This window comes from Cetorhinus maximus, chromosome 20 (assembly GCF_964194155.1).
Source record: "Cetorhinus maximus chromosome 20, sCetMax3.hap1.1, whole genome shotgun sequence".
NCBI classification, from domain to species: Eukaryota; Metazoa; Chordata; class Chondrichthyes; order Lamniformes; family Cetorhinidae; genus Cetorhinus; species Cetorhinus maximus.
In genome coordinates this window covers 27,974,127-27,996,033 of record NC_135898.1, presented here as the reverse complement: position 1 = coordinate 27,996,033, position 21,907 = coordinate 27,974,127, and the positions used below count along the sequence as shown (strand labels likewise).

At 46.6% G+C, this 21,907-nt stretch overlaps 1 protein-coding gene across 1 annotated transcript in view; it reads right to left on the bottom strand.

Annotated features, from left to right (window-relative positions):
• hk1 (hexokinase 1) overlaps positions 1 to 21,907 on the bottom strand; it is a 165,800-nt gene that overhangs the window by 101,395 nt on the left and 42,498 nt on the right. The window contains exons 3-4 of the mRNA XM_078565818.1: positions 11,807 to 11,955; positions 926 to 1,045 (exon numbers count right to left, since the gene is read on the bottom strand). Coding sequence (XP_078421944.1) covers positions 926 to 1,045; positions 11,807 to 11,955 — 269 coding nt within the window. The remainder of the gene's footprint in view (positions 1 to 925; positions 1,046 to 11,806; positions 11,956 to 21,907) is intronic.

The following is a 21,907-nucleotide window of genomic DNA, read 5'->3' as shown; positions in this document are numbered from 1 at the left end:
AGGAGTAAGAGTGAATGATTCTCACTGTGCCATAACCTCTCCCTTCCTTTAAAGGCAGCCCTGAGGTGTCGTCTCCTTAGGGACTCAGATATGCAATGTCACTTTAATGATAGATCCCTCTGTCCCTCGGCTCTGCACTTCCTCTTTAATTTTTGGACCCAATACTTTTGACTTAAGAAATTCCTGCCTCAGACTCCAACCTCAGAGTGTCAAGATTATTAAGTTTAAACACACAGAAAATCTCTCCAAAGACAGTGCAGCTCCATGTGACTCACCCTCCTGCAAGTCAAAACAGCTTACAGTGAGTCAGGTAAGCCACATTCATGTTGCCAGCATTTAATGAGTAGGCTAATGAAGGCATGGGAGACTTGTGTCAGTTTCATTTAATCAGGTAGGCTGCATTAAATTGCAAAAAACTACATTTAAATTTCATCTAAGTCGTCCTTAAATACAAGGTTCCCACCACTAATGGATAAGTTTCTCGATTCCTTACCTTACTGACACCAATGTAATCAGGAGCCATTTTCCTGCAGCCGGGGTTCCGACACATGGCCTCCTGTGCAATTCTCCGAGCTCGCTCGCCATCTAGCCCCCGCTCCAGCAGGCCCCACAACATCCAGCCCATAGTCAATTTTGTATCCAGGCACCCATTTCCCCAGTTAATAGTTTATTTTGTGGTACGTTATGTCAAAATGCCTTTGAAAGTCAGCTCAGCTGCTGCAGAAACCTTCATCCATGCCTTTGGACTTAAACATTCCAGTGCTTTTCAGGCTGACCACCCAGCTTCCAATTCCCATTATCACAACAGTCTAAGTAGCTAGTGATTCTGATTATTCACCTTAAATGTTACAACTTTACATTCGATTTTGAACATTGTACTTTGCTAAATAACGTTCCCTCCTTGCCTTTGACCACTCACACTCACCTCATCCAGTTTGCTTTGTCTGCAGGGAAAGGAAAAAGTGAAGCCAAGTGGAAGCTTTTTATCCTTTATTTCCTGTCTCTCAATGAAATCTCCCAGGCATTCAGCAACATGGTCAAAAAGCTGCAAGGCAGAAGAGGAAACAAAATACGAGGTTAGAAAATCATTCTTAATATTTATTGATTATGACATCAATTTTTTTGTTATCTTGCACACTATATGCTTTTTGGTGACATAGTTGAAGTTAATATAGCAGTTCAATATAGCAGTATTTTAGAATAATTTAAAAAGATAGTAGAATGTATAAAGTGGTTGATGTGCCAAAATTGCATGAGAGTAGTTGTCAGAATCGAAGATAAAGCGATTATAAATTTTCCCTAAATATGTAGGCTTATTTGCTGGGCATTTCTCCTGTTTCCAGCATCTAGTTATAAATTCAAGTAATTTTTCAAAGAATTTAAATTTTTAAAAGCAAATGAAATAAAACATAGCTAACTGATAAACAAAGAGCATCTTGAAAAACTCAGATTCACAGAGTTGTTACAGTGCTGAAAGAGGCCATTCGGCCCATCATGTCTGCACAGGCTCTCTGAATGAACAATTCACTTAGTGCCATTCTCCTGCCTTCTCCCCATAACCTTGGACATTCTTCCTCTTCAAATAACAGTCTAGTTCCCTTTTGAAAGCCTTGATTGAACCTGCCTTCACCACACTCTCAGACAGTGCATTCCAGATCCTAGCCACTCACTGCATGAAAAGGTTTTTTCTCATATCATTACATAATGGCTTGAATTTTGCACTGAGAATAGCAATGAGGGTAATGGTGCTCTGAAAAATCTGACATAATCTTCTGTAGGTCCTATATTGTTGTCCAAGTTACTCTACTCCTCCACAGGCAGTGCTATATAACAGTAGCTTTCTAATAGATTCACGATTGAAATCAATATATGGGGTGTGAGGTTGTGATACTAACAGACTAACTCCTCTTGAAAACACTCCACAGAAGTTAGAACTAGTGCATTCTGGTGTAAGTAAATTTTTATAACATGATAAGTCATAGTGTAAAATACTTGTAAGATTTAAGCATGGAGTCTCATTCCTTGATAATGTAATTAGTATTGGGGACGTTAAAAGAAAATGGTTATATTTAACTTTTTCTGTCTGTTTCTTTTAACTCTCTCAACCTCATCTTTCTTTCTCAATCTTTATTTTGTTTACTATGGATGATTAAATCCAATTTATAATTCCTGGTTTAGACTCTGTAGCCCTAGTTAATTGTATATCATTTTTAAAATTCTTTCACAGGATGTATGCATTGCTGTCTAGGCCAGCGTTTATTGCCCGTCCCTAATTGCCTTGGAGAACCATCTTCTTGAACTGGTGCAGTCCATGTAGTACACCCACAGTGCTGTTAGGAAGGGGGTTCTTGGATTTTGATCCAGTGACAGTGAAGGAATGGCGATATAATTCGAAGTCAGGATGGTGTGTGGTTTAGAGGAAAGCTTATAAGTGGTGGTGTTCCCATGCGTCTGCTGCCTTTGTCCTTCTGGGTAGTAGAGGTCGTGGTTTGAAAGGTGCTGTCAAAGGAGCCCGGGTGCTTAATTGTATTCGGGTGTTGGGTATTAACTGGGGATTCGCCTGGATATATAGGACCGGAATGAAAGTTGGTTGTTGGTCGGAGGTGTACATATGTATGTCTTTCTAAAAAGAAGCTTGTAAGTGTGTAAAGACAAAGCTCTTTCCTTCACTACATGGCTATCCGAGCTCTAACAGCCCCATATTAACTGCAGTGGGTATTGTAAGTGCAGGAGGGAAGTTTTGATCAGGCCTGCAAATAGAATCTCTGCCTGGAAGCCAGCCAGTGACAGGCTTGGTTCTTCTTCAAGTGGGGAATGCTCTGGAGGAGGGGCCATGAGCAAATAGTGAGCCTGCTCCTGCATTAGTGGGAGTGAGGGCTGGATTCAGATTTGGGGGAATGGGGAAGAGAGAGAGTGGTCCTTGGATTGGGTGTATCCAAGGACAGGGAAAGTGGTAAGCTTGGGGACCGAGAGCGGAGTTTGGGGGGGGGGAGGGTGGAGTGAAAGTTGGGAAGCACTCATGCTCCTCTTGGCCCATAAGCAATGCTGTAAAGACACTTGCCTGAAGATGTCCTCACCTCCCTTTACCAGTCTGACCAAGGTCAAACCTGAAAGACAGCCCCATTATATTTAAATAGCCAACACATCTGGAAGTGGGTTGATTGCCCGACCCCGTCTTGCCTCCAGTAAGCCTAGAGGTGAGATTTTAAAAACTCCTCCACCTCACCAGAGCCCAACCCATTTTTTTTGGGCCGGGTGTTAAAATGACATCCTGTGTGACACAGTAAGGATTTTTCAATCTGATTGGCTGAAGGGACACGTTGTTGCTTGCTCTGATCACACATGCCACAGATCCCCTGTAGAGAGTACTGCACTGGATTAGGCGCTCAAAGCTTGTAAAAACCCTGGGCAGCTGTCAGCGTGATCAACAGCCACCGACCGCAAAATCAGGGCAATAAAGTTATTTTAAATTTTTCAAAAGGACCTTTTCCTATTAATTTCGTGAATCACTGAGAAAGTTCTGTGGAGAAGTGTTTCCACAGTACAAACAGGAATTGGCCAAAGGGGGAGTGGGGGGTGGGGGCGGGGGGGAGTTCCAGCTGTTGTGCAGGTTGAGCAGCTTGTAAGCAAGGGATTGGATGTTCCAGCTGTTCAAAAGGAGAAGGCCATGGGGCTCTAGATGTTAAACAGGGTGAGGGGCAGGGATTCCATATGTTGAACAGGGAGGGGGGGCAGGAGTTCCAGATGTTGAATGGGGGGGCAGGGAGTTCCAGATATTGAACAGGGCAGGGAGTTCCAGATGTTGAACAGGGCGAGGGGCAGGAAGTTCCAGATGCTGAACAGGGTGAGGGGCAGGGAGTTCCAGATGTTGAACAGGGTGAGGGGCAGGGAGTTCCAGATGTTGAACAGGGTGAGGGGCAGGGAGTTCCAGTTGTTGAACAGGGTGAGGGACAGGGAGTTCCAGATGTTGACTAGGGTGAGGGGCAGAGGATCCAGATGTTGAACAGGGTGAGGGACAGGGAGTTCCAGATGTTGACTAGGGTGAGGGGCAGAGGATCCAGATGTTGAACAGGGGTGGGGCAGGGGTTCAAGATGTTGAACAGGGTGAGGGACAGGGAGTTCCAGATGTTGGACTGGGTGAGGGGCAGGGAGTTCCAGTTGTAAAAGGGGGTGAGGGGCAGAGGTTCCAGGTGTTGAACAGGGCGGGGGCAGTGGTTCCAGATGTTGTACAGGGCGGGTAGTGGGGAGTTCCAGATGTCAAACAGGGTGAGGGGCAGGGAGTAGCAGATTTTGAACAGGGTGAGGGGCAGGGAGTTCCAGATGTTGCACAGGGTGAGGGGCAGGGAGTTCCAGATGTTGCACAGGGTGATGGGCAGGGAGTTCCAAATGTTGAACAGGGTGGGGTGCAGGGAGATCCAGCTGAACAGGGCAGGGGAAGGGAGTTCCAGTTGTTGAGCAGGGCAGGGGGTTCCAGATGTTGAACAGAGTGAGGGGCAGGGCGATCAAGATGTTGAACAGGGCATGGAGTTCCAGATGTTGGGCAGGGAGTTCCAGCTGTTGAACAGGGTGAGAGGCCAGGGAGTTCCAGCTGTTAAACAGGGTGAAGGGCAGGGAGTTCCAATGGTGAACAGGGCGGGGAAGCAGGGAGTTCCAGCTGTTGAACAGGGCGGGGGAGCAGGGAGTTCCAGATGTTGAACAGGGTGAGGGGCAGGGAGTTCCAGTTGTTGAACAGGGTGAGGGGCAGGGAGTTCCAGTTGTTGAACAGGGTGAGGGGCAGGGAGTTCCAGCTGTTAAATAGGGTAAGGGGGCAGGAGTTCCAGATATTGAACAGGGCGAGGTGCAGGGAGATCCAGCTGAACAGGGCGGGGGCAGGGAGTTCCAGCTGTTGAACAGGGAGGGGGAGCAGGGAGTTCCAGATGTTGAACAGGGTGAGGGGAAGGGAGTTCCAGCTGTTAAATAGGGTGAGGGGGCAGGGGTTCCAGATGTTGGACAGGGTGGGGTGCAGGGAGTTCCAGATGTAGAACAGGATGAGGGGCAGGGAGTTCCAGATGTAGAACAGGATGAGGGGCAGGGAGCTCCAGATGTTGAACAGGGTGAGGGGTAGGGAGTTCCAGATGTTGACGGTGGGCAGGGAGTTCCAGATGTTGAACAGATTGGGGGCAGTGAGTTCCAGATGTTGAACAGGGTGGGGTGCAGGGAGTTCCAGCTGTTAAACATGGTGTGGGGCAGGAAGTTCCAGCTGTAAAAAAAGGGTGAGGGGCAGAGGTTCCAGATGTTGAACAGGGTAGGGGCAGTGGTTCCAGATGTTGAACAGGGCGGGTAGCGTGGAGTTCCAGATGTCAAACAGGGTGAGGGGCAGGGACTTCCAGATGTCGAACAGGGTGAGGGGCAGGGAGTTCCAGATGTTGAACAGGGTGAGGGGCAGGGAGTTCCAGTTGTTGAACAGGGTGAGGGGCAGGGAGTTCCAGATGTTGAACATGGTGAGGGGCCGAAGGTTCCAGATGTTGAACAGGGAGTGGGCAGGGGTTCTAGATGTTGAACAGGGTGAGGGGCAGGGAGTTCCAGATGTAGAACAGGGTGAGGGGCAGGGAGTTCCAGATGTTGAACAGGGTGAGCTGCAGGGAGTTCCAGATGTTGAATAGGGTGAGTGGCATAGGTTCCAGATGTTGAACAGGGTGAGGGGCATGGAGTTCCAGGTGTTGAACAGGCGGTAGGGTTTCCAGGTGTTGAACAGAGCAGGAGTTCCAGTTGTTGAACAGGGCAGGGTGCAAGGAGTTCCAGCTGTTAAACAGGGTGAGCTGCAATGAGTTCCAGATGTTGAATAGAGTGAGTGGCATAGGTTCCATATGTTGAACAGGGTGAGGGGCAGGGAGTTCCAGATGTTGATCAGGGAAGGGGGCAGGGGTTCTAAATGTTGAACAAGGTGAGGGGCAGGGAATTCCAGACGTTGAACAGGGCAGGTGGGCAGGGAGTTCCAGCTGTTGAACAGGGAGAGGGCAGGGAGTTCCAGCTGTTGAACAGCGCGGGGGGTGCAGGGGTTCCAGCTGTTGAACAGTGCAGGGGGGCAGGGGTTCCAGCTGTTAAGTAAGGGTGAAGGGGGGTTCCAGCTGTTGTGCAGGATGAAACAACTGATCTACCTGGTTGTTGCCATGGCTAATGTCTTCACTTTTATTAAAATTCAGGAGGTTCAGGTTCACTCCCAAGCCTGTACTAAATTAGCCATGCTTTAGTGTGGAGCAGTTAAAGCAGCACAGCTGGACTCTGTACGCCAGAGTTAGGAAGCAGAAAATAGTAAGAGTTCTGGATCTTGATACTCCTCACATGCAGGTGTATGTTGTGATGTCCTTCATGGTCAACTGACCTGAGTCACAGACAAAGAATGATTATTTAGATAACAAATTCTGGACTGCTGGCATCCATGGTGCAATCAGTGAGGGTTTGGGAAACAATGTTGTTATGTAAACAGAGAATCACTCATTAGCATGTACTTCCTTTATCTCTGTCTTTAAAAATACAGAAATTTACACATTTTGCATTTTTAGAAACAGTGAGCTGAACCATTTACATTGCATAAAAACAAAAAACTACTGCGGATGCTGGAAATCCAAAACAAAAACAGAATTACCTGGAAAAACTCAACAGGTCTGGCAGCATCGGCGGAGTCTCAAAACGTCAACTCTTTTCTTCTCCACCGATGCTGCCAGACCTGCTGAGTTTTTCCAGGTAATTCTGTTTTCATTTACATTGCATCTTTCTTACAGACCTGCTTCTAATAGAAGGACACGGATGTAATCAATCAGACTGGGATCTTCCATGATTCTATTCAGTCCAGACTGAAAGATCTGCCTTCCTGCCTGAGGTATAACCCATGGCCCAGAGCCGAGTCCTGCTGGTGACAGCTGTTTTACCCATGTCACCAGTCACCCAGCTGACAGGGACATCCAATCAAAAGACCTCACCAGAAAGCTTTTGGGTGAATTTGATATCATTAGCACAAGGGTTTTGTTTACAGGCTTCTCCCTGTCAGCTTTCTTGCAGCCAATTAAGTTACTGTTACTATAGGTGTTTGCAGTAGGGAGGCATGGGGTGGAATCGTCCCAGATTTGCACTATCCCCGCTCTGGGCAAAAGCCAGCAAGCAAGATCACCAATCCTGCATGAGAGGTGATGGCGGCGGTGGTCAGTGCCAACACCCTACAAGAGAGGACAGCCACACAGTGCCGGAAGACGATGAATGGTCTCCTCTGTTCCGCCAGGCTAATTGTCACTCTTCTCATCGCTCTCAGCTCACACAATCACACACCCATCACACACCCACAGGGATCTCATTCACTGCCTGTTCAAGGGACACTCTCTCATACACACCCGGGGTTTTACCCGCCAGTGAAATGGCAGGTTTTCATGCCGTATCGTCTCATTCCTGCCTCATTCAGCATTCCCGGGAAACACGCTGGGTAGCTGGCGGGGCACCCTCTGATTCGCCCACCCCACCGTCACCTCAGGCCTTCAGTAAAGGGGCGCCATATTTAAAAGCTGCCTCTGCACAGAGCTAGCACTCTTCAAGAGATGGGGAGCTGCTATGAACTGATGCCTGTCAAAGGGAGATAACATGCTGCTCCCAGATTTAGTCCTCAAGTGCCTACTGGATGCAGTGGAAGCCCACCGCCATGTCCTCTACCCCACTCTGGGCAAAGGCCAGCAAGCAAGGTTACAAATCCGGCTTGGGAGGTGGTGGCAGTGGTGGTCAGTGCCAACACTCTGCAAAAGAGGACAGCCACCCAGTACTGAAAGAGGAAGAATGGTATCCTCCGTTCTGTTCAAGGGACATCACCATTCAATCACTCAAACTCACCTTCATTGTCCTCATCCCGTCTGTGGGATCACTCACCACCCACACAGGACAGGCATACTTAATATCTGGCCCGACAGGTATCCTGCTTACACTCTCTCCATCTCTATTCATGCAGGACAAGCTGGCACACAACAACAGGGAGAGGTCTCAGACTGGTGGAGGAACATCAAGGTCCTCGCAGACTTTGAAAGTAGAGTCATCCAGCTGGCTGGCGAGGATCTGGACCGTTCCTGGGCTGACGGTGAGGTCAGCAATGCTCAATAAAGTGAGAATCCAGCAGTGCAACATCCATCAGACAACCATGCTGTGAGTGAGTTCCCCTGTTCCGCAGTCCCCTGCCATGCACTAATTATCTCTCCTTGCTCTCGCAGGCACATCTGGGAAACAGCCGAGGAGGTCCACAAGCCAGGGCCTCGTCTGAAGCCCCAAAGACACCTCGAGAAGAACCTGATGATACCCTCATTGACGATGTGTCACAGCGTTCACCCCACACTCTCCACCAGCGCAGCAACACACACCTCGGCGGGACCTAGCTTTAGAGTAGCCTCAGGATCACAATCTGCTGAGCCTGAGACAGATGACGAGCCTCTGGACTCGGTCATGTTACAGTTGCTGGAGCTACAAAGGCAAGCTCGGGAACATCAGGAAGGGATGTCCGCTGCACTCCTCAGATTGCAAAGGAGTCCATCTACCTTCAATCTGAGGTGATAGCGCTGGCATGCCAATGCACTGGGGGCAAAACTGGTAGGATGGCAGGCGCTATGGAGACCTTGGTCCAGGATATAGGTCCTGCACCGCTGCACGGGCTGAACTCCATCACTGACACCATAGTTGGCTTCCAACAGTGTCAACCCGAGAGGGGTGTGGGGCAGCCCGATCTCACTCCGGCTTCTCCTTCTCCTCAAGGAGTCAGCCAGGGGCTCTTGGGCACCCATAGAGAGGAGGATCGGCAGGTGCACCCTCCAGGGCCATCCACCCAGTCTGGCCCATCTGACTCCCCTCTTCATGTGACCCCAGCAAATCCAGCTCCACAGGCCGAGGAGGGTGCCACACAGCAGGGCCCTGAAAACAGGCCGAGTCCTCCCAAGTCTTGGCCCTCCAGAGGATGCCCGCCAATGTCATCACAGACAGGGCGTAGCAGTCAGCAGGCTGCCTCCAACTCCGCTGTGGATTTCCGAGGAGCACCAAGACGTAGCGGCAGGGTTAGGAAGGTTAAGAAGATGTAACTCTTTTTGCTACAAACAAATAAATTAAATTAACAAAATCAGGGACAAAGTAAAAGGCAGCCCCTTAAAGGGATACTGCAAAAGAAAAACAATTCACAAAGGAAACTTACAACGTCAAATCAAAATGTGATTAAAGAGGTCAATAAAGCACCCCAGTCCCCGCAGTGCCCGAGCACGGAAGGCCTCAACTGTGCCAGCGGACACCGTGTGTTCCCTCTCCATGGACACCCAGCCACTTACGTAGCCACAGATGAGGGGCAGACAGTTGGGCCGGTTGACCCCCTTGATTGCCTGCTGCCTGGACCTGATAATGGTCAACTTGGCCAGGCCCTGGAGCAGGTTCACGAGGGGGGTCCTCCTCCCTCCTGACCCCACTCCGCACTGGGTGCCCATAGATCAGGAACGTGGGACTGAATTGCAAACAATAGTATATGGCTTCTCAAATAACTAAATAGGGAGTGCAGCCTATAACATCTATACATGCATGGTCCACGGATTCCACAAGACCGCAAAAGGGGCAGGTATCTTGGGAGCCCGTGAACTGACACATGCTACAATTTTATGGGATTGCTGCATGCAACACCCTCCACCCCAGGTCCCTGATGGAATGGGGGGGGGACTCCCGTATGCAGCAGCAGCCCATAAAGGAAACCCCTCCGCGCCTTGCTAATGAGCATTTCCGCAAGACTACTCAGGTTGCGGAGCTCCGGCTCCCAAGGGAGAGTTTGGGGCTTGCGGTCAAATTGGAATTCTGTCCGAACAGGGATGGAAGACCACTGCACACCTGAGCATCCTCGAGACCACGTATGACATTGGGGCCGAGCACGACCAGCCTAAGGTCATGGATGACATTGGCCGCGAGCCGGACGTCCACCGACGCGCGATGCGCCAACTCCAGTGGGAGTATCCAGCCCAATCCTCCACCACCCAGATCCTGGTCACCCCGGCAGCCACAGCCCTCCTCTCTGCCAGCCACCAAAAGTGGCGGAGAGGCAGATTCCTGAACAGGATAGCCGCTACTCCTGACGGCGGAGAGCTGCATCGCGAGGCGACCATGTTCCAGACTTTGATCAGGTTCTGGTAAAAGACGGGCAACGCCTGCAAGGAGCCACGAAGGCCCCTCAGGTCTACAAACAGGAGCTGCACGTCATAATTCAGGCCGTGCACCTGGCGGAAGAAATAAGTCACCAGGGCACACCATCTCGGAGGGGGCTCAACGTAAAGGTATCGTTGCAGGGCCTGGCACCCAGGCCTGACCACCCTCCCTAAGCGGGAGACTCAGAACCTCAGCAGCGACCCAGTGCAACCTTTTGTCCCAGGAGAAGTCGACGAGCATTCTCTGGATTTTTGTGACGAAGTCTGGGGGAGGGGTCAAAGTGACCAGCCGGTACCACAGCATGGCGGCAATCAGCTTGTTTATCACCAGCACTCAACCCCGGTAAGACAGCACTCGGAGCAGTCCTGTCCAGAACTGCAGGCGAGTGGTGACTTTTTGCCGGCCAGGATTCCTCAGCAGGGCAGAGATGGACCCCCAGGTAGAGGAGGCTGGTCCTGCTCCAGGTGAAGGGCCTGAGCTCCTTGGGTAGGAGATCCATCTGCCACGGACCGACCAGGAGTCCAGAACATTTGTCCCAGTTGATCCCAGCAGAGGACGCAGCAGAGTAAACCTCCTGGCACTCGCGCATCCTCCGCAGGTCAGCCGGGTTGGTGAACATGAGCATGTCATCGGCATAAGCCGAGAGGACCAGAACCAATCCTGACAACCTCCTCCGCAAGAGGCGCAGGAAGGCTCCTCGCAGATAGAATACAATTGGCCAGACAGGAGGCAGCCCTGACGCACTCCCCTCCCAAAGCGAAGGGGCCCGTTAACCTTAACTAGACACTCTGCAGCAGTGTACAGAAGTCAGATCCGGGCGATGAAATGTGTAAGCCCTGCACAACATTACTGTGCACTCACCTCCGAGTTCCCCTCGAGGTTCAGCTCGCCAGGTGCACGCCTTTTAAATGCTGTTGTGAAACATGACAGTGTGGGGCCTGGATGATCCAGCGTGGGGGGATGATTCCAGTAAGCAGGGCTTATAATGATATTCAGATATATTACAATGACGTTCCCAATGTCTGGCGGTGGGAAACAGACAGAGTGGACGATTGCAAACTGGTTTCACAATGGCAGAACAATTCACAACTGATCCCAATCTCTTCTGATATCCTTTATCTTTCTTTACTTCAAACATTTATCCACCTTTCCCTTAAAAAGATGCAATGGTTTCTGCTTCAACTACTCCCTGTGGCAAAGCATTCAAAGCTTGAACAACCCAATACATAAAAAATTTCTCTTAATCTCTATCTTTTAACAGAATCTTAATCTGATAACCCTCCTGCCCCCATCAAGTGACTCCCTATTTATTCCATCACAATTTTTAAAATCTCTATTAAATCTTCCCCTTGCTATTTTTGTCATTAACACATTTTACATGTAGCCACATCAATGGCACGCATGAAATTTGTTTTTTACCCTAATCTCAATTGTGTGGGAGTGAATGGCTATGCATTTAATTAGACAAAGGAAGGGAACAAATTAGATAGTTTTTTCAAAGATGGGCAAATTACTTCCATTTGGCTGTGAAATTCTATGATTGAAGATAGTTTATTTGTGATGCGGTTCTCCCTTACTGAAAGTAACTTTTCAAATAATTTAAATTTATAAATGTGAATGAAATAACCCATACCCGCGCACCACTGCCGTGCATGATATCCTCCGGCGTAGGGTAGATCTGGGATTCCATCTCCACCTTCTGCTGTCGTTCATGAGACACTTTTACACGTAGAATGCGAAAACTGGAGCCTCCCAAATCCAGAGCGACAAAGTCTCCTTTCTCTGTAGTAAATATCAAAAAGAAGAGCTCTTTAGTTGGATGGCTATCTGCTGAACTTTTTAAGATGAATCAGTTAAGAGTAAATCCAGAAGGAACATATTCAGATTTGCAATTCCGGTAAAAGGAAGGACACAATACCTGTGCCAGCAGAACCAAAACTGTATCCAGGATTATATTTTCTGAATATATCAAATTTAGTAAGCTGAATGCATCAGAAGGAAATACAAAGGCTGGCAGAAGTTTGGAACTCTTCTCCAAATAGTAATTAAAGTTAGATCAATTGCTAATTTTAAATCTGAGATTGATGAGATTTTTGTTATCCAAAGATATTAAGGAATATGGGCCAAAGGTTGATACGTGGATATATGATATATGGTCACAGATCAGCCATGTTCTCTTTGAGTGACAGGACATATTTGACGGGCTGAATGGCCTACTCATGTTCCTATGAAATACTGATGAATATCATACCCAACAAAAGCCTCATCCTGTTTTCTCTAAACTTACTGCATCCTGGGTGCTCATAAAATAGCTGCATTTCACATTCAATTTCAGTAATTCTTTCAAGGATTGTAAATTTCTAAGCCTTTAGGAATGATAATTTGAGACAAAATTAACAGTTACTTGGGTAAATGTGGATTAATTAAGGAAAGCCAGGACAGATTTGTGAAGGCAAATAGTACTCAATGAGCTTGCTTGAGTTTTTTGATGAGGTACAGAGAGGGTTGATGAGGGCAATGTGGATGATGTAGTGTACATGGACTTCCAAAAGGTGGCATATAATAGGCTTGTCAGCAAAGTTAAAGCCTATGGAAAAAATAGGGACAGTACCAGCATGAATATAAAATTGGCTGAATGACAGGAATCAAAGAATAGTGTTGAATGGTTGTTTGTCGGACTGTAGAGGGGTTTATAGTAGGGTTGCCTAGGTGGCAGTGTTAGGACCCTGCTTTTCTTGGTATATATTAATTCCATTTGCCTGCTCTTTCCCCAGAGCCCTACAAATGTTTCTTTTCAAGTATTTATCCAATTCCTTTTTAAAAGTTACTACTGAATCCATGTCACCATCCTATCAGGTCCAGTTCTTAACAGCTTGCTACATAAAAAATTCTCATCTCACCTTTGAATTCTAATAGGATTTTGTTGGAAAAAAAGGAGAGGATAAATAAAGAAGTACAGTCAGTATGATTTTTCATGTTAGCTCTAATTCTTTTACCAGTCTACATAGGAATACATAGGATTTACAGCGCAGAAACAGGCCATTCAGCCCAATCAGTCCATGCTAGTGTCCTCCTAACACTGAAAACACTTGCTCCTTATTTACTACAACAATAGCTTTTAGTTATGTAATGCCTTTAATGCAATAAACCATCACAAGGCACTTCACAGGACCATTGTAAAATGAAGTATGACACAGAATCAGAAAAGGGGAAATTAGATCAGATGCCCAAAAGCTTGATCAAAGATGTAGGAAAGAAGTGGTTTTAAAGGTGAAGAGAGATGTAGATAGGCAGAAAGGTGTAGGGAGGATATTCCAGAACTTAGGGCCTAGGCGGCTGAAGGCACATTCACCAATAGCAGAGCAATTAACCTGGGATCCTCAAGAGGCCAGAATCAGAATAGCACAGATATCTTGGAGATTTGTGAGGCCAGAGGAGATTACAGTGATAGGATGGGGTGAGGGCATCGGGGTGGGGGGGGGAGGGGGGGGAATTAGAAAACAAGAATGAGAATTTTAAAGTCACGACTTTGTCAGATCAGGAACCAATGTAGATAGATCAGTAAGTATAGGGGTGATAGTTGACCACTTATAACTCTTAAATTCTTCATGATTTTGAAACGAGTCAAACTGAAGGATGTTCTCGCTAACCTGCTGCTTTCCTCAGTGATCGCAGTCTTTAAGAGACATAGAGGCCTTTTTTCCAAAAAGGTGACCTTGCTCAAAAGTAGGACAAAACACTGCAGGAAACCTTGATTAGCACACAAGTCAGCATTCAGCTGAACCTGCCAACATTGCCCATATATGTAACTGTGCAAACGATGAGGGTTCCTGTTATTAATTTGACAGCCACTTCAAGAAGCTATGACAGCAGTATTTTTAATCACATCGGTTGTCTGTGAATAAAGGAAAGCAAACACTGCTGAACTCAAACACTTTCCTTCAAATCTCTTTCACAGGAGTAACAGTGTAGTGAGTCAGCACTTTAAGTATTTTCCATTTACATCTAGTTATGTCTAAGCTGTTAGAATTTGACTTAAAACAGTAAAATAGGTTTATTAAAATCACTCTCTCAAACCCAGCTGCATAATTAGAAGTAACTGAGCAATGTGAATCTGAGACAATAAGCTAAATGAGAACATCATTGAGGCTGAGGGGGCAGGGGTGGTCTTTCAGCATACAGTGCACACCTGCTCATTTAAAATGTGAACAATTATTTACTACATATCTATAAACTAAAAAGACACCACATTCCTGAAAAAACATTTTCCTACTTTAATGATAAACAGCACTGACATGAACTATATTAAAAAATCATCCTTCTCCACCTTTTTTAAGGTCCAATTATGACAAAATTACATGCAATTCATCTTTTCCCAAGATTAAAGAAACTGGAAGAGGTATCCTGATTTTCCGTAATGATAATGTGCCTTTAAGGCCCCTAGTGTGCTTCATGGTTTGCATCAGAATTCCCCAACCCATAGATTCCAATCTTATCAGGTTGTGTGGGGGTGGCTGCTAGAGACCAATTGCCTCACCACAATGAGGAAAGTAAAAAGAAAAAGACTTACATTTATATAGCACCTTACATGACCTCAACGTCCCAAAATATCTTTATGAAGTGCAGTCTCTGTAGGAAACGCAGAAATGAATTTGCACACAGCAAGTTCCCACAAACAGCAAAAACTAGGTTATCAGTTGTGATTAAGGGATAAATATTGGCCACGATACCAGGGAGAACTTCCCTGCTCTTCTTCAAAATAGCACCATTGGATCTTTTACATCCACCTGAGAGGGTTTGCCTTCCTGGTAGTCACATGATAAGACATTAGTGGAATAGTTGACTAATCATTGAAATCAATCTCTACTGATTATTCTACAGAGCACTCAGGCAAGAGATGAACTTTGGAGAGCTTTGGGAACCATCGGTCCAAAGTTACCTGTTCCTCCCAAGCATGTTACACTCACCTTGTCGTGTCTCAAATTACTCACATACTATATCCCAAAAGGAGCCTATCTAATTTAATTTGAATAACTCAGCATTATCATCTGCCACTGTCTCCCCAGGGAGCCTTTCCAGAGACTGAACTTTCACTCACTGAAACAATGTTCTTACAGCTTATTCATGAATTTACCTCCCTTCCTGTGCAGGCTGCAACCTCTGGTTCAACTAATCTGGAAAAGTTGAAATGCTTTGTCATAAAACAAAAACAGAATTACCTGGAAAAACTCAGCAGGTCTGGCAGCATCGGTGGAGAAGAAAAGAGTTGACGTTTCGAGTCCACATGACCCTTCAACAGAACTGAAGTATATAGTTAGGAGAGGGGTGAAATATAAGCTGGTTTAAGGTGGGGGGCGGGGGGAGAGAAGTTGAGGGTGGGGTGGTTGTAGGGACAAGCAAGCAGTGATAGGAGCAGATAATCAAAATATGTCACAGACAAAAGGATCAAAGAGGTGTTGAAGGTGGTGATATTATCTAAGAAAAGTGCTAATTAAGAATGGATGGTAGGACACTCAAGGTACAGCTCTAGTGGGGGTGGGGTGGAAAGATTGACAAGGTATTAGTTGTAGATTTAAAAATAATGGAAATAGGTGGGAAAAGAAAAATCTATATAAATTATTGAGAACAAAACAAAAAAAAACAAAAGGGAGGGGGAGGAAACGGGGTGGGGATGGGGGGAGGGGAGTTTAAGATCTAAAGTTGTTGAATTCAATATTCAGCCCGGAAGGCTGTAACGTGCCTAGTCGGAAGATGAGGTGCTGTTCCTCCAGTTTGCGTTGGGCTTCACTGGAACAATGCAGCAAGCCAAGGACAGACATTAGGGCAAGAGAGCAGGGTGGAGTGTTAAAATGGCAAGCGACAGGGAGGTTTGGGTCTTTCTTGCGGACAGAACGCAGGTGTTCTGCAAAGCAGTCGCCCAGTTTGCGTTTGGTCTCTCCAATGTAGAGGAGACCGCATTGGGAGCAACAAATGCAGTAGACTAAGTTAGAGGAAATGGTTTGTCATGGTTGACATTATCCAGTCCCTTTAGACCCTAAAAACAGCAATTTTATCACCTCTCAACCTTGTCTGTTCCTGTGAGAACATGCCCAATTTATATCAATGCTCCTTATAATTCAATCTCTCTAACCCCTCAATCACCTGACTACTCTCTTTTGTAGCCTTTCCTTAGCTCCTTTTTGTACTGTGGGGTCCAGGACTGTACAGAATATTCTAAGTACCATCATAGCAATGATTTATAAAGTGAAGGAATTTTACCTCATTATTTGAGCTCTAAATAAATTAAGCTAATTAAGATCACAAATTTTTTCATATCAGTTGACCTGAGTCCCACTAAGATAATAGATGGAGGGTGAACAGTGAGTCAGAGAGATGTATAAATAGAAGACAGCTATGATTGTGTTAGCTGAGACAGTTGATTAATTAGAATGAATCCATTACCAAAATTAGGTTCTGTTTAAATAGCTTAAAAATTAAGCTCAGGCCCTTCTTTATCCTAATCTATCTAGTGAATCCTTGGTCAGTCAGAGTAGAGATCAGCCAAAAAGACACAGGCTTGTTGGGCCCAATGGCTTATGGACTATGCTGAGCTAAAAGCCATTCATGAGTGTAAAAGCTGAATGTGATTGTTCCCAGTAAAGCCCCGGATTGTAGGTGCCTGAAGGTCAGTCTGCAACAGATGACAGCATCCTTTATGACAGGTCTCTTGTGACAGGCCCAGAGAGGAATATGCAATCACAGGATCATACAAGGTGACAGCAGAGAAACTGGCCACTTGACCTAGTACTTATCCCAAAGAGTTGCTAACCTAATCCCACTCTCCAGCTCACTCCCTGTATTCTTAAATATTCCTCTTCCCTGAAGCAAGTATCTCGGTCCCTTCTAAGAAAATTCATGGACAGTGTTCCAATAGGAGGAGTGCATGGCACAGAATTCCACATTCTAATCACTTTCTGTGTAAAAGAATTATTTCTAACTACCCCATTAATCCTCTGTGATTATCTTAATTGTATACACGTTCACAAGATTACTATTTCCTCTTTCATAATCCTTCAGAATTTTTTTTCATTCTTTCATGGGATGTGGGTGTCACTGGCAAGTCCAGCATTTGTTACCTACCCCCAATTGCCTTTGAACTGAGCAGCTTGCTAGGCCATTTCAGAGGGCAGTTAGGAGTCAACCACATTGTTATGGGTCTGGAGTCACATGTAAGAGCAGCAGATTTCCCTCCCTATAGGACATTAGTGAACCAGATGGGTTTTTACGCCAATCGACAATGGTTTCACAGTCACCATTACTGAGACTAGCTTTCAATTCCAGATTTTAAAAAATAACTAATTGAATTTAAATTCCACCAGCTGCTGTGTGCATTAGCCCAGGCCTCTGGATTACTACTCCAATGATATTACCACTGTGCCACCATCTGCTCTAAGAATCAATTAAAACTTTGGCAGTGATGGGTTCAAACACATTCCTCCTCAAGGACTAGAACATGAATACAGCACCTTAGACTGTTCGGCCACACTGCAGCTTGGCTTCACTGCTGCTGTTCCTTCAACAACCCCAGGTTTTATTACATCAAAGCTCTCATGGTTAGTCTCCCGATTCCATCATTCACATACCACAACATCTCAACCACAAGCCTCTTTGTGATCTTGAACCTCTCTGCCCTTACAAGCTCCTCTACTGCTGCTTAATCTTTACAGCTCTTCTGAAAATGCCATAACGTCTGGGTGTCCTTTAAGTCCAAGGGATGCAGATTTGAAAGAATATGGCAGACGAGTGGTTTAGCCACCCACTGCCAGATTTGGACAGACCACATAGACCAATATTGGGTACTGTTCTTGTCTGCTAAAACTGCTCAGATTCCAGGATCATCCTGGAATGCAAGGATAACCCGCAGCTTCTTTTCTCGACTACAAATCGTGTTCTAAAACATCTCTCCTGTCTCCTCCACCCTCGCCTCCAGCAGGAAGTGTGAGGAGATCACGGGGAAAATTTTTAGCTCGGCAGGCGGGCGCATGCCTGACCTGCTCAAGCGTAAAATGATGCGCCTTAATTGCCCCGCCAGCATGAAATTGCCTTCTGGCCCTGATTGTGGGCGGCGGTCGGCTTCCCGACTGCCCCCGCCCGACATGGGTGAAATTCTGCCCACGGACTTTTTTTCTCACTAACATTGACACCATCCAATCAGATGCTTCAACTGCATCCCTCCCTTCCACTAGCCCACCATTCAGAGTTCCTCTAATACTCCTCCTTTCCTTAGCCTGAACTCACATTTTTCTCAAATTTCTCTATCTCCTCTCATGCCCTTTCCGAATCCATCCTGTCCAGGAAACCCACCTTCTGCTCCCTGACCCTATTCCCACTGAACTGCTGACCTCCAACATCCCCACCTGGTATCTATGTTAGCTGATGTTGTTAATTGTTCTCTCTCTTCAGCAGTTGCTCCTTTCTCCTTTAAATCTGTCATCAACAAGCCTCCACCCAAAAAATCCTTGCAAACTACTACCCCATCTCCAAACTCCCTTTCCTCTATAAACTCTTGGACTTCCTTACCTACACCTCCCTACCTTGCATTCCTCCTTTAAGAGACTCCTAAAAAACTATGTCTTTGACCAAGCGTTCGTCATCTGACATATCTCATGTGGCTTGCTGTCATATTTAATTTATAACACTCCTGTGAAGTGACATCGTATTACTTTAAAGGTATTATATAAATATAAGTTGCTGTTCAGAACTGTAATCCATCACTTTTAGTAATATCCCAGAATTTACACTGATTTTTCCCATTGATTTTATAACATTTCCATAATGGGATGCCCAATGCCACACATTGCTCATGAGATGCGGGCATTGCTGGCTAGGCCAGTATTTATTGCCCATCCCAAATTGCCCTTGAGAAGGTGATGAGCTGCCTTCTTGAACCACTGCAGTCCATGTAGGTACACCCACAGTGCTGTTAGGAAGGGAGTCCCAGGATACAAACATACAAAATAGGTTAAGTAGGCCATCCAGCCCATTGAGCCTGCTCTGCCATTCAATAAGGTCATGGCTGATCTGTTTGTGTTTTGAATTCCACATTCCTATCTACCCCCGATAAACTTTGGTTCCCTTGACTAACAAGAGTCTGATGATTTTGACCTACCGACAGTGAAGCAACGGTGTTATATTTCCAAGTCAGGATGGTGAGTGGCTTGGAGGGGAACTTCCAGGTGGTAGTGTTCCCATGTGTCTGCTGCCCTTTCCTTACACATGGTAGTACTCAAGGGTTTGGAAGGTGCTGTCTAAGGAGCCATGGTGAGTTTCTGCAGTGCATCTTGGAGATGGTACACACTAATGCTACTGTGCGTCGGTGGTGGAGGGAGTGAATGTTTGCGGTTGGGGTGCCAGTCAAGCGGGCTGCTTTGTCCTGGATGGTGTCGAGCTTCTTGAGTGCTGTTGGAGCTGCACTCATCCAGACGAGTGGAGAATGTTCCATCACACTCCTGACTTGTGCCTTGTAGATGGTGGACAGGCTTTGGGGAGTCAGGAGGTGAGCTATTTGCTGCAGGATTCCTAGCCTCTGACCTGCTCTAGCCACAGTATTTATATGGCTAGCCCAGTTCAATTTCTGGTCAATGATAACCCCCAGGAGGTTGATGGTGGCGGATTTAGTGATAGCAATGTCATTGAACATCAAGCGGTGATGGCTAGATTCTCTCTTATTGCCTGACACTTGTGTGGTGCGAATGTTACTTGCCACTTGTCAGCCCAAGCCTGGATATTGTCCAGGTCTTGCTGTATTTGGACATGGACTGCTTCAGCATCCGAGGAGTCATAAATGGTGCTGAACATTGTGCAATCATCAGCGAACATCCCCACTTCTGGCCTTATGATGGAAGGAAGGTCATTGATGAAACAGGTGAAGATGATTGGGCCTAGGACACTACCTTGAGGAACTCCTGCAGTGATGTCCTGGAACTGAGATGATTGATCTCAAACAACCACAACTATCTTTCTTTGTGCTAGGTATGACACAAACCAGCGGAGAGTTTTCCCACTGATTCCCATTGACTCCAGTTTTGCTAGGGCTCCTTGATGCCACACTCAGTCAAATGCTGTCTTGATGTCAAGGGCAGTTAGTCTCATATCATCTCTGGAGTTCAGCTCTTTTGTCCATGTTTGGATCAAAGCTGTAATGAGGTCTGGAACTGAGTGGCCCTGGCGGAACCCAAACTGAGCATCAGGAGGTAGGTTATTGCTAAACAAGTGCCGCTTGATAGCACTGTTGATGACCCCTGCCATCACTTTACTGATGATCAAGGGTGGACTGGTGGGGTGGTAATTGGCCAAGTTGGATTTGTCCTGCTTTTTGTGTACAAGACATCCCTAGGCAATTTTCCACATTGCCGGGGACATACTGGTGTTGTAGCTGTACAAGAGCAGCTTGAATAGGGGCGCAGCAAGTTCTGCAGCACAAGTTTTCAGTATTATTGCTGTAATATTGTCAGGGCCCATGGCATTTGCACTATCCAGTGCCTCCAGCCATTTCTTGATATCATGTGGAGTGAATTGAATTGGCTGAAGACTGGCATCTGTGATGTGGGAGACCTCTGGAGGATGCATCATCCACTTGGCACTTCTGGCTGAAGATTGTAGCAAATGCTTTGGCCTTATCTTTTGCACTGATGTTCTGTGCTCCTCCATCGTTAAGGATGGGGCTATTTGTGGAGCCTCCTCCTCCAATGAGTTGTTTAATTTTCCACCACCATTCACAACTGGATATGGCAGGTCTGCAGAGCTTAGATCTGATCTGTTGCTGGTGGGATCACTTAGCCCTGTCTATCACTTGCTGCTTATGCTGTTTGGCACATAAGTAGACCTGTGTTATAGCTTCACCAGGTTGACACCTCATTATTAGGTATGCCTGGTGCTGCTCCTGACATACCCTCCTGCACTCTTCGTTGAACCAGGGTTGATCCCCTGGCTTGGTGGTAATGGTAGAGTGGGGGATATGCCAGGCCATGAAGTTACAGATTATGTTCGAGTACAATTCTGCTGCTGCTGGTGGCCCACAGCACCTCATGGATGCCCAGTCTTGAGTTGCTATATCTGTTCGAAATCTTTCCTATTTAACATGGCGGTAGTGCCACACAACACGATGGAGGGTATCCTCAATGTGAAGGCAGGACTTGGTCTCCACAAGGACTGTACAGTGGTCACTCCTACCCATAATGTCATGGACAGATGCATCTGCTGCAGATAAGCTGGTGAGGATGAGGCCAAGTATATATATTTTTCCCCTCTAGTTGGTTCCCTTACCACCTGCCAGAGACCCAGTCTAGCAGCAAGGTCCTTTCGGGCTCAGCCAGTAGTGGTGCTACCTAGCCACTCTTGGTGATGAACATTGAAGTCCCCCACCCAGAGTATATTTTGCACCCTTGCCCCTCTAAGTGCTTCGTCCAAGTGATGTTAAATATGGAGGAGCACTGATTTATCAACTACGGGGCTATGTGGTTACCAGGAAGTTTCCTTGCCCATGTTTGACCTGATGCTATGAGGCTTCATGGGGTCCGGAGGTCATGGGGTTGAGAACTCCCACAGCAATTCCTTCCTGACTGTATATCACTGTGCTGCCACCTCTGCTGGGTCTGTCCTGTCGGTGGGACAGCACATACCCAGGGATGGTAATGATGGTGTCTGATTCCATGAGGATTACTATGTCAAGCTGTTGCTTGATTAGTCTATGGGA